A 17,772-nucleotide genomic window follows, 5' to 3' on the forward strand; every position below is an offset into this window, starting at 1 on the left:
GTAGATCTCACCTGCCTCCTTCCTCAGAGGTTCAGAGCCTGAGCATAACCTGCTGGCAGGACCCCAGGCCTGACCAGGACCCTGAGTCTCCTCTGTCAGGTCCACAGGTAGGCAGCATGATGGACCTTTAAGAACAGAGACGAGGGGTTAACATCTTCACATGACATTTTCCTAATCCTTTCTTCTCTCCTTCATCTCAAAGGCCAGTAAACACTGCCTCTTCTGTTTTTTCCCCTCTCTCTGCTTTTCATCACGTATCACACATTTTTGGAGAAGCTTCTCTGTGTAAAGTGCTGGCCCCTGTCTTAAAGGGCACAAAACGGAGTCAGCAGGAGAACAAGTGAATGAGACAGTTAAGATAATGCAGGTGCTAAGGGGATACATCCTGAATCCAGCTTCCACCACCACCTAGCTGTGTGGCATTAACCAGGTCACTTCAGTTCCCTCTGCCTCACTTTCATTACCTATAAAATGAGACGCTATAATGACTAAATGTCTTAATACATGTGAAGTGCTTAGAGCAGTGTCTGGCATGTATAAGCACTATGGAATTGTTAGCTATCATATGACCGTGATGGAGAATGTACATGGAAAGGGGCTGCAGTGACATGGGGGTCTCAAGGTGGAGGCATCTGGGGGAGGCATGGCCAGCTCAGTGGAGGAACAAGAGATCTGTTTTCAGAAGTCCCACTTTAAGCACCTCTGGTGGATCAGTATGTTGAGACAGAGGGAAGACAATAATACAGAAAGGAATCCAATAGGCATATTTGAAAAGTTCACCTGCCTTGGCATCTAGAATGGAACAGCTGGGAAGGGCTAGGTAAAGCTTTAATCTGCTATAGGAGTGAAAACTAGGCAGAAAGGAGAGATTTCAGAAAGTTGGGGAGGGAAAGTCCATCCTGAAAAGTACCCTGCAGACCCTTATGTAGGTTATATCACTTCAGGAGACTATACACTCATGTGTCTTACTGCTGGTAGTGGGAACAGCACCGGGGCCGGGGGGTGGTCCAGGAGAAATTTTAGGATCAGGTTCTGATGGTGGGAAAGCAGAAAATCAATTTTCACTCAGAATCTGCCAGAGCTGCAGTCCAACCATTCCTCTCCAAAGAGAAGGGAGAGGGCTGAGCATAAAGATTTATGGAATGAGAGTTAGAAATGGGTGCAGGAAGCAGGGGAAATGACAGGATCCCAACGTGTGGGAGACAAGGATGGAGGAGGAGGAGCAGGTGAGCAAGGATGCTGAAGGCAGTTTGCAGGAAGAAGGACTGCTGCCTACAAAGGACTGGCCACTGTCGCTCTCTACCATAGGATGATGGTTTGGGGAAGAAGTCTGATAAAGTAGTTTAAAACATGCGATTTGAAATCAAACATACCTAGATTTTAAGTGTCAGATATACTAGCTTTGTGACCCTCTGAACTTCAGTCTCTCAGTCTATAAAAAAGCGTTGATAATGCTACTAACATCACAGTGCTATTGTGTGGATTACACGAGACAAGTGCTAAGCACAGAATCTGTTCAGTAAACGTCCAGTAATTTTCTGCACTTTTCAGCTGTCCTTGCCTACTCATGGGAGCAGGTACATGGATATTGGGTAATTTTGCACCAGTGTATTGCCTGGTGGCTCAGACACAACTTAGCGACTAAACTATCGCCACCATTGCCTGGTGGCTCAGACCGTAAAGAATTTGCCTGCAATGTGGGAGATTCAGGTTCGAACCCTGGGTTGGGAAATCCCCTGGAGAAGGGAATGGCTGTTCACTCCAGTATTCTCGCTTGGAGAATTCCACGGGCAGAGGAGCCTGGCAGGCTACAATTCATGGGGTCGCAAAGAATGGGACACGACTGTGACTAATGCTTATTACCTACCAAACATGTTTATTTCCTATTTGGGAAGTGCATTTTATGTTCCCAGTTCCTATTCCCTGGTCAGGTGGGCTGGTGCTGAAGAAACTGACCTAGCATAAGTGGTTAGGAATCAAAGAAAGGAAAATCAATCTGAGATGGCAACTGTCAACAAAGTAGAAAATTCCAGTGGAGAAAGTAGAGCACTAAAGAAATAGTCTTTATTTCCTAATTATCAAGGAAGGGAGCAAACCTTTCAAGTATGGATAGTGTGATATTAAAGGCTTGCAAAAGTTCTGTCCCTCCTGGTCCTTCCCAGTCACAAACTGATGACAAACCCTGTTATTTAAATGTCATTTTTCTAGCTTATTGTATGAGCAATGAAAGTAAACACCTGTGGGTGGCTCAGTGGTAAAGAATCCAGCTGCCAATGCAGGACATACAAGAGATCTACATTCGATCCCTGGGTGAGGAAGATCTCCTGGAGGAGGGCATGGCAACCTACTCCAGTATTATTGCCTAGGAAATCCCTTGGACAGAGGAGCCTGGCAGGCTCCAGCCCATGGGGTCACCAAGAGTCAGACATGACTTAACGACTGGGCACACACAGCCCATACAGAAAGCTTTACCAAACACTCACTCAACTATCTTTTTTCTTTTTTTACCAGTAATACAAAATGTTTTATTACTAACCACAATCAATTCCATTTATATAGTACTTTACCATATGAAATCTGTTAGCATAAATTGTCTTAAATAACAGGAAGATGGTGAATGAATGTAGGGAATTAATAATGAACTTATACATAATCCAATCAAATCACAGAACTATGCTTTTGAAAGAAATGAAGTGCTTCCATTTTTACTCTTAAATTGACTGTGAATCAAAACCCCATGTTTCTTCATAATCATCAGAAAGCCTTGATAAGGCAGCATCCTACCTCTGCCTCATGTGGGTCATGCGATACCAACACCATGGGAAAGAGGCTAAATATTTGGGAAGGGGCACAGGCAGTTCATTTCTGAATTCTAACATGCTCAGTCTCTTTTTTCCCTGTCTTATCTTTTTTTATTTTTTATTGTTATTTTCTATTGGAGGATAATTGCTTTACAATGTTGTGCTGGTCTCTGCTGAGCACTAACTTAAATCAGTCATAATTATATATATATATCCATCCCTTCCTCTTAAGCCTCCTTCCTCACCCCACCCCTCCACCATTCCATCCCTCTAGGTCATCACAGGGCACTGGGCTCCCTATGTTATATAGCAGCTTCCTGATAGTTATTTATTTTACACATTATAGTGTATATATGTCAATGTTACTTTCTCAACTTGTCCTAGCCTCTCCTTCCCCCACTGTGCTTATAAGTCCGTTGTCTACGTCTGCGTTTCCATTTCTTCTCTGTAAATAGGTTCATAACAGAGCCTCAGAATACCATTGGTAACACAAGTTTACCTCCTTTATCTGTGCTGTGGTGGCAGCAAGCAGGTATTGCAAAGAAGTGCAATTGTCTTTTACCCATGACACTCAACCAACTACAGTCAAAATCACTGAATTCATTTCAGGTCTACCTTAGAAAAGTATTTAGGGACAGTCAATAGGGCAGGGTCCTATGTATATTAAGTCGACAAACCTTCCAGGCTCTGTAATGCTGGGTTTTGGTTTCGTTTTACAGCTTTAATGATTGTATAATTGATATATAAAATCTACACATATTTAATGTATACAATTTGATAATTCTCAGTATATGCATATGTCTAATGTTATTTGAGTCTCCAAATGACAGAAGTAAGTGGGTAGAATGTTGAAAAACCCCATTTTATTGGTGGGTGCACTGAGGGGAAAGGACCTACCCAAAACATGAGGAAATAAACAAAGTTATCAATTTAAACTAAACGGGAAGGGGACTAACTACCACCCTGAAAAACGTCACATACATCTGAGGAATCCAGGTGCAGGACCAAGGCAGGTCAACCCTTTACCACTGGGAAAACAAAGTCTTAGACTGAGAAGGACGAGTCAGAGGGAGAGGAGGTGGATGAGGATTGAAACTCGCGGCTTCCTCCCTTACGGGCCTCCCCACCCCACCACCGTCTCCTTGGCTAGAGAACTCCCCTTCCTGTTCATCCCCAGTGAGCTAGTGGAGGGGAAGCAAGGGAGGCCCCAGAGGGGGAAAACAAAATTTTAAATAATATAGTTAATTAAGAGAAATAACCATAAGAAAACAGTCAGGACAATTAGAGAAAAGCAGTGAAGTTCCAAGGAATTGACAGCAATCTGCAAAGAGAGGACAACAGCGTCTCCTCACCTGAGCAGAAGTCTCAGCTTCTCTTCCTTCCCAGCTAAGGTTCCTAAATCCATCAGGATAACCCTAGATGGGATAGATCCTTGTACGCTGGCCAAGGAACACCTCATCAGTTACCCAGACCCGTTGATGACAGCTCAATTTGTGTTATATTTTGGTAACTTGATCTAAAGATCTTTCTAGACCTCATTGTTGCAGTGTCTATCCCTTCACCTCCATTGAAATCAGCATTTTGGATCTAGATCTTCATGGAATTCTTGTGAAGAGAGAGGCCTTTGCAGTTACCCAGTCCTGAGGGTACAAGTTTCCTGAAAAGGAATGCAACTTTACATAATCATAGACAGGGCAAAATAAGAATTAAAGAAGCCACCAGGGACAGAAACAAATTGGATCCATTTTTAAATGGTTTTACATAGAACCTGGACCAAGGCCCATGTCTTGTCTTTGCAGAATTATTTTCCGGGATGCAAATGGATTCAGATGTCAATCCTTGAACTAGAATCCCTTACTATAATGTTTTGGAAGTTGGCAGATTTTTTTCAAAGATAAAAGCAGTTTTACATTGGGGGTTGCTGAGGTAGGCACAATAAGAAATCAGGCATAAAGCACAAGGAAAACTGTTTGAGTAGATTGGTTGCTACTCACTAAAGTTCTTCCCCGATCTCCAAATATGGAGGTCATGGCTTAGATATGAATGAGAGCCAGATACCTGTGGCTCCACCGTGTGAGCCAGTGAATTATGGCTAATTCGGCTGTTTCGGCCACTGGTTGGCTGGATTTTAAACCATAAAACTTGGACATCTTTACAAAAGGAACATTGTGGCTACAAGCCTGAGCTTTAATGGAATATAAGTCCACACAAAAAAGTTGAAAGTAACCAAAACTGAAGTCATCTACCTTCAGTTTAATCTGTGGATTTGTTCAAATACTAAAGATCGTCAGGTCCAGAATTCCAGCATCATTTATTCTTTTAAAATAAATTTTTAAGAACTTGGTCCATTGTATCAGTACCTCACAATCAAAGTTGGCAAATGATGGATGAGTGATTCAAGCAGCGTGCCCTTTGAAGGTGAAATCCATTTGAATGGAGCTGAAATGAACATGAATATGCTGACTATATCCTGGAAGCATTTTTATACCATCTTGAAATTTCAACAAACTGGCTTTTGCCAGTTTATCCAGCTGTCTTTCAAGAATAAAAGTTGGGGTTTTCAAAAAAAAAAAAAAAGACCCAGTGAAAAACACAGGGGAAGAATCCAGAGTCAAATGAATACATTGCCCAAGAGTGAGTCTCAGATTAGGAGTATCTACTAAAATTTTCTGTGCTCATATTCTCCAACTTTGCATTCCATCTCTTAGAATGTATTCTGTATCATACAAACTCTCATGAGTGCAAAATATTTATATAAAAAACATCTATTGTAACACTGTCTATGGAGGAGAAAAAGTATTATGAATAATATGAGCCCATTTCTGAGTATATGTGTATAGATAACTGTGTGTATAAAGTAACTGGAAAATATGCACATATCTCTAGCTCTCTGGGAAGTGGAATTTTAGGGAACATTCATCTTTAATTATAAAATTAATAAAAGAAACATGTGTCCCTTATTTTTTAATGTGAGCACATAATGTAAGGTGAAACATGGAAGGAACTCCACATTTCATCCCTTCATTCTCACTTCAGGAGGCAACTACAATACATACCCACACACACCACAACAAACACAACATATAAAGGAGATACCTTTCTTTACAAAAATAAGATTACTCTGTCTCCAGTGTTCTGCAACTTGCTTTTGTCACTTAACAAATTATCACAGACAGCAGTGTAACAGTGATAACACAGCTTAGCAATGAATAGCTCCTGCCAACTGCCATTGGACTGCCTGAATTCACATTTCAGCTCTACCACTTACTAACTGTGGGACCTGGTAAGTTAACTGACTTTGCTAAACTATATTTTAATCTGTAAAGTAGGAATAATGGTACATATCTCTCAAGATTTGGAGACATTAAAATGATAAGAGTCAAAGTACCTAGCATGTAGCATATATTGAGTGTTGACTAACATCAGTCATCTACATTCTTCAGAGACTGTGTGATAGTAAGTAATGCAAATTCATTATAATTATTACAATAATTCAACTATCTATGAATATTTAGGTTGGGTTATCATTGTCTTTTGTTTGTTTTATCATACTGTTTTATCTGGTATTATAAGCAATATTACAATAAAAAATATGTGTACATATCCTTGTGCTACACATATGACTATTTTAAAAGGATAGCTTCCTACAAGTGTAATCATTGGATAATGAGATGCAGGTTTTCAAATCTGATGGAGACTACCAAAAGGTTTATACTGATAATTGTCTCACCATCAGGTATGCGGAGGTCTTTTTCCCTTTGGATATTGTTCAAACAATTTTATGGATATTCTGATAAATGATAATTGTACTTAAGTCTAATTTCTATTTATAATTACCAATAAGGTTGAACACCTTACATGTTTTCTTTGGTAAATGTGTTGTAGATATTTCCTTTGAATCAATAGTTTATATTTTAGCCATTCTTGTGGTCTCTTTGGGGGTAATGTTCATATTTTTGAGTATGGTATTTTGTCATTCTTTTTTCTTGCCTGGAATGGCATCCCCATCCTGAGACCATAAAAATGTGCTCCTTTATTTTTTCCTAATTTATATATTTTATGTTTTTTATTTTTAATGTTTAGATAATTAATTCATATGGGTTTGTGCAGGTGAGAGAGAAATCCAGCATCATTTTTACCAAATGTTTAGCCAATTATCATAAATGTCACTTGATAGTCCGTCCTTTCTCCATTACTACGAAATGAATCCTTATTATATATTAAGTTCCATATAGATCTAGATCTATGTATATGTATAAATACAGGCATACAAACTTCTTTATTGGTCCATTGACTTTTTACCGCTATATATACCATTACCTTTTTGTTTTTCATTTCTATGTCCTTTGATTTTCAGGTAAGAAAATTCACTATCATTATCCTAATATTTTCAAAATTATCTCATCTTTTCTTAGCCATTTACACATCTAGATGACTTTTAGAATGACCTTCTCAATTCCATGAAAAACTCCCTTTCATATTGGGATTGGTATATATACACTATTGATACTGTGTATAAAATAGATAACTAATGAGAGCATACTGGATAGCACAGGGAAGTCTACTCAATGCTTATGGTGACCTAAATGGGAAGGAAATCCAAAAAAAAGGAAATAAATGTATATAGACAGCTGATTCACTTTGCTGTACAGCAGAAGTTAACACAACATTGTACAGCAACTATACTCCAATAAAAATTAATTTTAAAAGATAAAAAATATAAATCCTCTTGGGGTGTTGTTATAGGTGCGTTGAATCATTAATTTGAAATTTTTTCAGATTTATTGAGATATAATTAGCATGTAATATTGCATAAATTTAAGGTGTACAATGTGATGTTTAACACACTGATATAGGGCAAAATGATTGCCACACTGGGGTTAATTAACACCTTGATCAACTCACACAATTACCTTTTTGTATGTGTGTGTGGTGGGAAGATCTAAGATCTACTCTCTTAAGAAGAATAATGGTCACCAGGGATGGGAGTTGGAAGAATGGGGAAAATATTGTTAAAGAGTACAAAATTTGCAATCATTGCTAGAACAATAAGTGCAGGAGATCTAAAACACAGCCTAACAATTACAGACAACAATACTAAGCTATGCATGTACCTCAAAAGTAGCTAAGAGACTAGATCTTAATTATATCCACCACACAAAAAGAAATGATAATTGTGTGTGGTGATAGAGGTGTTAGCTAATGATATGCTGGTAAACAATTTTTAAAAAAAGATTAAAGGAGCTAGATTATAATCTGAAAAAAATGTATCAAATCAACAAATTGTACACCTTAATTTACATGTTATATGTCAATTTTATCTCAGTTTGAGCAATGTAGCTGAATAGTATTAGCCAGAGGCCATCTGTGCCTTCTCTTCCATGATATTGGTGGGGATGGGATTCATATTCAAAGTTTTATATTCCTGCAGTAATTGAATGTTTAGTATGAGAACTTCAAAATTTTCAATTGGAAACAAATATTTATTTAAAGGAATAAACTCAGTGACATAGGCTAATCCTGGGGTAGAACAGTTGACTCTTGAATAATACAAAAATAAAGAACATTGACCCTTCCTGCAGTCAAAAATGCACATATAACTACACAGCATCCCATATCCATCGGTTCTACTTTCAAGGATTCAACCAACCAATAGATCATGTGGTACTGTACTACATATTTATTGAAAAATCTACGTATAAGTGGATCTGCACAATTCAAGCCCATGTTGTTCAGTGGTCAACTATACTCCTATTTTGAATGGCATCCCTGACCCTTAGTGCAGGAGACCCAGGTTCGATCCCTGGATTGAGAAGATCTCCCAGAGGAGGAAATGGCAACCCACTCCAGTATACTTGCCTGGAGAATTCCATGGACAGAGGATCCTGGTGGGCTACAGTCCATGGGGTCTCAAACAGTCGAACACGACTGAGTAACTAACACATCTGAAAGAAAAACTTAGATTTTAAGTGTCCAGATCATTGTAACCAAACAGAAGTGCTTAAATAGATATTAAGCAGGCTTTTCTCTGAGGACACAACATTCTCAACTGAGCTCTGTGGAAAATGGGGAGCACTGATTAAATCTGATTCACACTTCTGTCCTACCCCCACTACCACCACCCCCACCTCTGCATATATGAGTAGGAAAGGATCTGAACGAGAGGACATCCAGGATGGGAGCCTCTTGTATGAAAGCATCCTGATTCAGATTAGGACCCAGCAGTTTCTTCCCCTATTTTACAAGAAGAAAGGGAGGGGCATTAGGGAGTTGGTCAGGAAAGAACCTAGGAAGAATCTTTAAAAAGGGAACTGAGAACTCAGACAGATTAGGCTATATAGAACTCCCTAGAAACACATGGGAAATTTTTAGTTCTCGTTTATGAAGCAGCTTAAAATTATTTAACTTCCCCCGCATTGAGTTATAACTCCTTGTTTCCATAGTTTCTTGAAGAAAATAATCTAACAAAATGTGGTAGACTTCTTTTATTTTTTTTTCAATAGGCTGGAGATTAGGAAAGAAGCCATCCTCAGATTGCCCTTCGCATCTCTCCCACACCACCTTCAAACTCTGACCAGGGGTCAAGGACATGGAGCTGAAGAATGACAGCAGCAGCACTGAGGACTTTATCCTCCTGGGCATCTCTTCCAACCCCCAGATGCAGAAACCCCTCTTTGCTGTCTTCTTCGTCCTGTACCTGGTCACCCTGGTGGGGAATGGACTCATCATCCTGGCCATCCACTCTGACTCCCGGCTCCACACCCCTATGTACTTTTTCCTCAGCAACCTGTCCTTCATGGATGTCTGCTTCACAACAGTCATTGTCCCCAAAATGCTGGTGAACTTACTCTCAGAGACAAAGTCTATCTCCTATGTGGGGTGCCTGGTCCAGATGTACTTCTTCATGGCTTTTGCAAATACTGACAGCTACCTGCTGGCCTCGATGGCCATTGACCGGCTGGTAGCCATCTGCAACCCCTTCCATTATGATGTGGTCATGAGCCCACGGCATTGCCTCCTCCTGTTGCTGGGTTCATGCACCATCTCTCACCTGCACTCCATGCTGCGTGTGCTACTCATGTCCCGCCTGTCTTTCTGTGCCTCCCATGTCATCAAGCACTTCTTTTGTGATACCCAGCCTGTGCTCAAGCTCTCCTGCTCTGACACTTCATCCAGCCAGATTGTGGTGATGACCGAGACCCTGGCTGTCATTGCCACCCCTTTCCTGTGCATTCTCTTCTCCTACCTGAGAATCATCATCACGGTGCTCAAAATCCCCTCTGCTTCTGGGAAGTGGAAGGCCTTCTCCACCTGTGGCTCCCACCTCACTGTGGTGGTCTTCTTCTATGGGAGTGTCATCTATGTGTATTTTAGGCCACTGTCCATGTACTCAGTGGTGAAGGACCGGGTAGCCACAGTTATGTACACAATAGTGACACCCATGTTGAATCCTTTCATCTACAGCTTGAGGAACAAAGATATGAAGAGGGGTCTGAGGAAATTAAGAGACAGAATTCACTCATAGAAAAACATCAAGAGTGATTGTCATCATTGGGAGATGACCTAAGAAATGATCAGGTTATCCTTCCTGTGTATCCATTTTTCACATGGTACCCAAAGAGGTGCTGTTGAATCACAGTAAGATCACTGATCTGAAAGTCAGATCATTCAGCCTCTATCAATGACCTTGAACAAGTATACGTTCAATCCCTGACCAAGTATTGCAAGAAATCCAGATATAGGAAAACAGTTTCTGCCACCCATATGGTGGAATAATAAAACTACCCCAAAAGAACTCTTTCATGTGCTTCACACTGGCTGCTGCTGCTGCTGCTAAGTCGCTTCAGTCGTGTCCGGCTCTGTGCAACCCCATAGACGGCAGCCCACCAGGCTCCCCAGTCCCTGGGATTCCCCAGGCAAGAGTATGGGAGTGGGTTTCCATTTCCTTTTCCAATGCATGAAAGTGAAAAGTGAAAGTGAAGTCTCTCAGTCATGTCTGACTCTTAGCGACCTCATGGACTGCAGCCTACCAGGCTCCTCCGTCCATGGGATTTTCCAAACAAGAGTACTGGAATGGGTTGCCATTGCCTTCTCCAGTGCTCAAGAAATCATGAAGTCCTGTTATTTTAAAAATATGAAATAACATGGGTTTGATAGAAAATAGGGAAAGATTTCTTGGAATAATGACCTAAGATTGTCCTTAAAAATAATTTGAATTTTGAAAAGAAGATTCAATAGACAAGGAGATGAGCAGAGTATTTCAAAGAATGGGAACAATTTTTCTCAGTATATAAAAATAGACCCTAAGGATTAAAGATCTAAATGTAAGACCTGATCCATAAAACTTCTAAAGCAAAACATAGAACAGCCTTTGACATAAATTGTAGTGATATATTTTTTCAGATCTTTCTCCTAAGACAAAATAAATAAAGGCAAAAATGTTTTAATGGAAAAGTTATGACCAACCTAGATAGCATATTGAAAAGCAGAGACATTACTTTGCCAACAAAGGTCCGTCTAGTCAAGGCTATGGTTTTTCCAGTGGTCATGTATGGATGTGAGAGTTGGACTGTGAAGAAAGCTGAGCGCCAAAGAACTGATGCTTTTGAACTGTAGTGTTGGAGAAGACTCTTGATAGTCCTTTGGACTGCAAGGATATCCAACCAGTCCATTCTAAAGGAGATCAGTCCTGGATGTTCTTTGGAAGGACTGATGCTAAAGCTGAAACTCCAGTACTTTGGCCAACTCATGCGAAGAGTTGACTCATTGGAAAAGACTCTGATGCTGGGAGGGATTGGGGGCAGGAGGAGAAGGGGACGACAGAGGATGAGCTGGCTGGATGGCATCACCGACTTGATGGACAAGAGTTTGAGTGAACTCCGGGAGTTGGTGATGGACAGGGAGGCCTGGTGTGCTGTGATTCATGGGGTTGCAAAGAGTTGGACATGACTGAGCGACTGAACTGAACTGAAGTAAACTTAAAAACTTTTGCACAGCAAAAGAAACCATTGACAAAATGAAAAGATAACCTACTAAATAGGAGGAAATGATTAGTTGTTATCCAAAATATATAAACATCTCATACAACTCAACATCAAAAAACAACAGTACAATTAAAAAATGGGCATAAAACCTGAACTGACATTTTTCCAAAGATATACAGATGGCCAACAGGAATTTGAAAAGATACTCAACATCTCTAATCATCAGAGATTACAAATCAAAACCACAATGAGATATCCCCTCATACTGTCAACAGGGTGATCGTCAAAGTCTACAACTAAGGAATGTTATCAAGGCTGTAGAGAAAAGGGATCCCAAGTACACTCTCGGTGGGAATGTAAATTTGTGCAGCCACTGTGGAAAACAGCATGGAATTTCCTCAAAAAAATAAAAATAGAAATACCATGCATGTGTACTAAGTCACTTCAGTTGTTTCAGACTCTGTGTGACCCTATGAACTGTAGCCTGCCAGGATGCTCTGTCCATGGGATTCTCCAGACAAGAATACTGGAGTGGGTTGCCATGCCCTCCTCCAGGGGATCTTCCAGACCCAGGGATCAGACCCATGTCTCCTGCGTCTCCTGCACTGCAGGCAGATTCTTTACCACTGAGCCACCGGGAAAGCCCAGAAATAACATATAATGCAGTAATTCTACTCTTAGGAATAGATCAAAAAAGTAAGAACACTAATTTGAAAAGATGCATGCACCCTCAAGGTTCACAGCACACTATTCATAATAGCCATGATAGAAGAAAAAGCTAAGCATTCCTAAAAAGATGAATGGATAAAGAAGATGTGATACACGCACACACACACACACACACTTCCCAGGTGGCTCGATGGTAAAGAATCTGCCTTCCCATGCAGGAGATGTAAGAAATACAGGTTCAATTCCTGGGTCAGGAAGATTCCCTGGGGTTCCCTGGAATAGGAAATGGAAACCCACTCCAATATTCTTGCCTGAAAAATTCCATGGACAGAGGAGCCTGGTGGTCTACAGTCCATGGGGACTCAAGAGTTCAACATGACTGAGTGACTGAACACACACACAAACATACCTGCATACACAATGGAATACTACTCAGCCATACAAAAGAATAAAAACACTGCCATTTGCAACACTGTGGATGGACCTATACGATGGACCTTAAATAAGCCGAGCAAAGAAACAAATATTCTGTTATCACTTCTGTGTGGAATCTAAACATAAAATGAATGAATATTTTAATAAGAACAGAAACAGACTCAAAGATATAGAAAACAAACTAGTGGTTACCAGTGAACTAAGCCAAGTGGGGAGGGGCAATATAGCAGAAGAGACTCAAGAGATATAAACTACAATGTACAAAAAAAAGAATATATTGTACATCACAGGGAACTATAGCCATTATTTTTATACAGTAAACTCAGTATAATTTGCAAAAATATTGCAAATTATGAATCACTATGTTGAACACCTGAGACTAAAATAATAGAATAAATCAACTATACTTTAATTAAAAAAAAAAAATAGTGGAAACTAGCCAAGCAGGTAAAAGCAATAAACCCTGGGATGTACTTGAGAGGCCGAGAAAAGCACTGTAGAGCTTGTTCAATTTGAGAGCAGGGAGACTAGGATGAGAACACAGAGGTTGCCACTAAGCAGTCAGTCACTCCAGCTGCCCCCAGCCATGCACCCTGAGGAGACTCAGGATGAAAAAATACAGGATACTGGCCCCAGATAGCTGAGTGCACAGCAAAGGAATGACTTCCTAGAGTCCAGACTTTGCATCTTCCCATCTGGTCCCACTTCATGGCAAATAGATGGGGAAACAATGGAAACCATGACAGACTTTATTTTCTTGGGCTCCAAAATCACTGCAGATGGTGACTGCAGCCATGAAATTAAAAGACGCTCACTCCTTGGAAGAAAAGCTATAATCAAACTAGACAGCATATTAAAAATCAGAGACATTACTTTGCCAACAAAGGTCCATCTAGTCAAAACTATCATTTTTCCAGTAGTCATGTGTGGATGTGAGAGTTGGACTATAAAGAAAGCTGAGCGCCAAAGAATTGATGTTTTTGAACTGTGGTGTTGAAGAAGACTCTTGAGAGTCCCTTGGACTACAAGGAGATCCAACCAGTCCATCCTAAAGGAAATCAGTCCTGAATATTCATTGGAAGGACTGATGCTGAAGCTGAAACTCCAGTACTTTGGCCACCTGATGGGAAGAACTGACTCATTGGAAAAGACCCCGATGCTGGGAAAGATTAAGATAGGAGGAGAAAGGGACAACAGAGGATGAGATGGTTGGATGGTACCACCGAGTCAAAGGACATGAGTTTGAGTAAGCTCTGGGGGTTGGTGATGGACAAGGAAGCCTGGTGTGCTGCAGTCCATGGGGTCGCAAAGAGTTGGATGCGACTGAGCTACTGAACTGAACTGATACACAGAAAAGTGAGGGTCTGAGAGGCTGTGTTCCAGGCTGAAGTCCTCATTTTGTTCTGCCAAATAAAATATAATTCTCAACTTTTAGGTTGTGCTTTTTTTCCTGTCAACATCAGGTAGCAAATAATTTTTGGCATTTCCTGTGTACAGTAAGTCACGTCTCAGTTCAGTTCAGTCACGTCTAGATACCCACAAAAAGATATATTTAGATAGGTGAAATAAACATCCAGGCAATGGAATATTATTCAGCATTAGAAAGAAATGAGCTGCTAAGCCATGAAAACACATATGGGGGAGCTTGCAAGTATGTACTAACTGAAAGAAGCCAATCTGAAAAGGCTACATTCTATATGATTCCAACACTGTATTCCAGAAAAATCAAATCTACAGAGACAGTAAAAAGATCAGTAGTTGCCAAGAGCTGAGGGAAGAAAAGGATTAAATGGAACACAGGAATTTTAAGGCGATAAAACTACTCTGGATGATACTATGATGATGGATACATGTTGTTATATTTTTAACACTCATCAAAGGTACAACATCAAGAAAGAAGCCTAATGTAAACTATGGACTTTGGGTGATGATGTGTCTATGTAGGTTAATCAGTTATACCAAATGTACTCTGGTGGGGAAGGGTAATTGTGGCAGAAGCTTTGTCTATATAAGGAGAAGGAAATGGCAACCTACTCCAGTATTCTTGCCTGGGAAATCCAACGGATAGAGGAGCCTGGAAGGCTACAGTCCATGAGGTCGAAAAGAGTCGGTCATGACAGAGTGACTAGACAACAACAAATATACATAAGGACAGGTGTGACGAGGACCTCTCTATACTTTCTGATCAACTTTTCCATGATTCTATAAATGCTCTGAAGGATAAAGTCTATTTAAAGGAAAAAAATTGAAAGAAGAGAAAACAAAATGCATATCTAAAAGTTGTGATTGCTATATCACTTATACTTGAGAAGAGTGTGGATTAAAGAAGTTAAATAACTTTCCCCAGTTCACTCATGTAGTGATTGCTGGAAGTGAAATTCCAAAATAAGTAGTCTGGCTTAAGATCTTGAAGTAATAAAGTGTTTAAGAAAGACAAACAAAAATCAATCAAAAATGAGTCTCAAAAAGGTTAACTCTGGTGGTCCAGTGGTTAAGACTCTGCACTTCCACTCAGGGGGCGTGAGTTCAATACCTGGTCAGGTAAACTAAGATCCCTCATGCCACAGAGCACAGTCAGAAAAAAAAAAAGAAAAAGATTAACTCCTACAAAAGTTCCCACACCTTGTAAGAGACAGAGCCAGTATTCAAATCCATTCAGTCTGACTCCAGAGCGTGTACCTTAAACTCTTTCCTGTAACACTAACCTACACCTAGATACAGTCATCCCTGCAGACATAGAAGTTCAGAGATGTCAGAGGCCATCACTTCTCCTTCCACCCAACATGCTGACGTGCACAAGAGCACAGGTGTGTACAGAAAGCACATAGAGTGTACCAGCACACACCTGTAAACATAGCACATATACACATACATGAACACACCTCCACCCCTACGGCTCCATGGCCCTACTTCCCTTCCCAGGTGTAGAGGCTACACCTCTGGAGCCCAGATTCCCCAGTCTCCTGGGCACAGAGCTCAGTGAGGGCATCAGGACTGTTCTCTCCTGGGAAGGCTGCAGAAATGATTCCCAGGGCTCTGGCTTGCAGAGGTAGGTCGGGGGGAACACCCCTGGGTTCCTTTCTATCTACAGTTCTCATTGCAGGTAGAGAAGAATAAGCACACTTCTGAAGTTAGATCTCACTGCAACCTGCCTCCCTTCTCAGAGATTCAGAGCCCGATCATAACCCCCTGGCAGGACCCCAGGCCTGATTAGGACCCTAAAGCTCCTCTGTCGAGTCCACAGGTAGGCAAGCTGAGGGGTCTCTGGGAATAGAGCCTGAGGTTTAACATCTTCATATGACCTTTTCCTAATCCTCTCTTCTCTCCTTCATTTCAAAAGCCAGGAACCAAGGCCTCTGCTCTACTTTTTCATCTCTCCAGTTTTCATTATGTATTACACATCGGTTAAGAATCTACTCTGTGTGAAGCACTGGCCCTTGCCTTAAAGGGCTCAAAATGATGTTGGGGGGAACAAGTGAACAAAAATCTTAGGATAATGCAGAGTTTAGGAGCATTTGGCTCTGAATTTGGCTTCGACTATCACCTAGCTATGTGGCCTCCAACAGGTCCCTCTGCCTCACTTTCATTATCTGTAAAATGAGGTGCTATAAAGACTAAATTTCTTAATATATGTGAAGTTCTTAGAGCAGTGTCTGGCATATTTTTTAAACACGATGGAATTATTAGCTATTTTATGACCGTGACAGAGAATGTACGTGAGAAGGGCTGCAATGGGGGTATTAAAGTGGAGACATCCCAGTGAGGCATGGCCAGCTCACTGGAGGAACACCAGAGATCTGTTTTCTGAAGTCCCAGTTGAAGCACCTTTGATGGATCAGTATGTTGAGTGAGAGGAAAGACAATTGTACACAAAAAGGATTCCAGCGGGAATATTTGAAAAGTTCACTTGCCTTGGCATCTAGAATTGAACAGCTGGGAAGGACTAGGTAAAGTTTTAATCTTCTATGGGAGTGAAAACTAGGCAGAAAGAAGGGGAGTAAACACCTTTTAAGGAGGGATAGAAAGTGAAAGTGAAGTCACTCAGTCGTGTCTGACTCTTTGTGACCCCATGGACTGTAGCCTATCAGGCTCCTCCGTCCATGGGATTTTTCCAGGCAAGAGTGCTGGAGTGGCTTGCCATTTCCTTCTCCAAGGGATCTTCCTGACCCAGGAATCGAACCGGGGTTTCCCGCATTGCAGGCAGATGCTTTACCATCTGAGCCACCAGGGAAGCACAAGGGGATAAGGAGAGATAGTGTGATTTAAAAGGCTTGGAAACGTTCCCAGGGCTTCCTGGTCCTTCCCAGTTACTACTGGATGAAAGCCCCATCATTAAAAATTTCATTTTTGTAGGTTATTGTAGGAACTGTAAAATTAAACACCTATAGAAAGAATTACCAAACTTTTACCAAAATATATCTTTAATTTTGTAAGTAATACAAAATGTTTTATTGCTAATCAAAATCACTTTCCTTTACAAAGTCCTATACCACATAAAAAATGTCTTAGCGTATATTATTTAAGTAATTGGAAGGTAGTCAAATAATTTGTGTAATTAATCATAAACTTAAAAGTGAAGATAATCTAATCAAATTGCTATAATGTTGCTTTTGAAAAAAAAATGAAAAGTGCTTCAATTTTCACTCTTAAATTGGCTGTGAATCAAAAACCCACACTTCTTAATTATCACAAAGACTTGTAAGGCAGCATCCCAGCTCCACCTTCTGTGGGTCATGTTAAACCAACAGCATGAGAAAGAGAGGCTAAATATCTGGAAGTGGGCACAGGCAGTCCACGTCTGATCTCTAACATCTCATTCATTGATACTGCATTTTCCCATCAAGAGTCTCAGGATAGGTAACACATGTAATGATCTGGCATCA

General features: G+C 40.6%; 1 protein-coding gene across 1 annotated transcript; it reads left to right on the forward strand.

The window, feature by feature from the left end:
- Positions 1-9,390: 9,390 nt before the first annotated feature.
- Positions 9,391-10,326, forward strand: LOC104991511 (olfactory receptor 1L4). Its single transcript, XM_010844008.1, has one exon. The coding sequence runs from the start codon at positions 9,391-9,393 to the stop codon at positions 10,324-10,326; it is 936 nt and encodes a 311-aa protein (XP_010842310.1).
- Positions 10,327-17,772: the final 7,446 nt, after the last annotated feature.

The sequence above is a fragment of the Bison bison genome, unplaced genomic scaffold, assembly GCF_000754665.1.
Source record: "Bison bison bison isolate TAMUID 2011002044 unplaced genomic scaffold, Bison_UMD1.0 scf7180017864193, whole genome shotgun sequence".
NCBI lineage: Eukaryota > Metazoa > Chordata > Mammalia > Artiodactyla > Bovidae > Bison > Bison bison.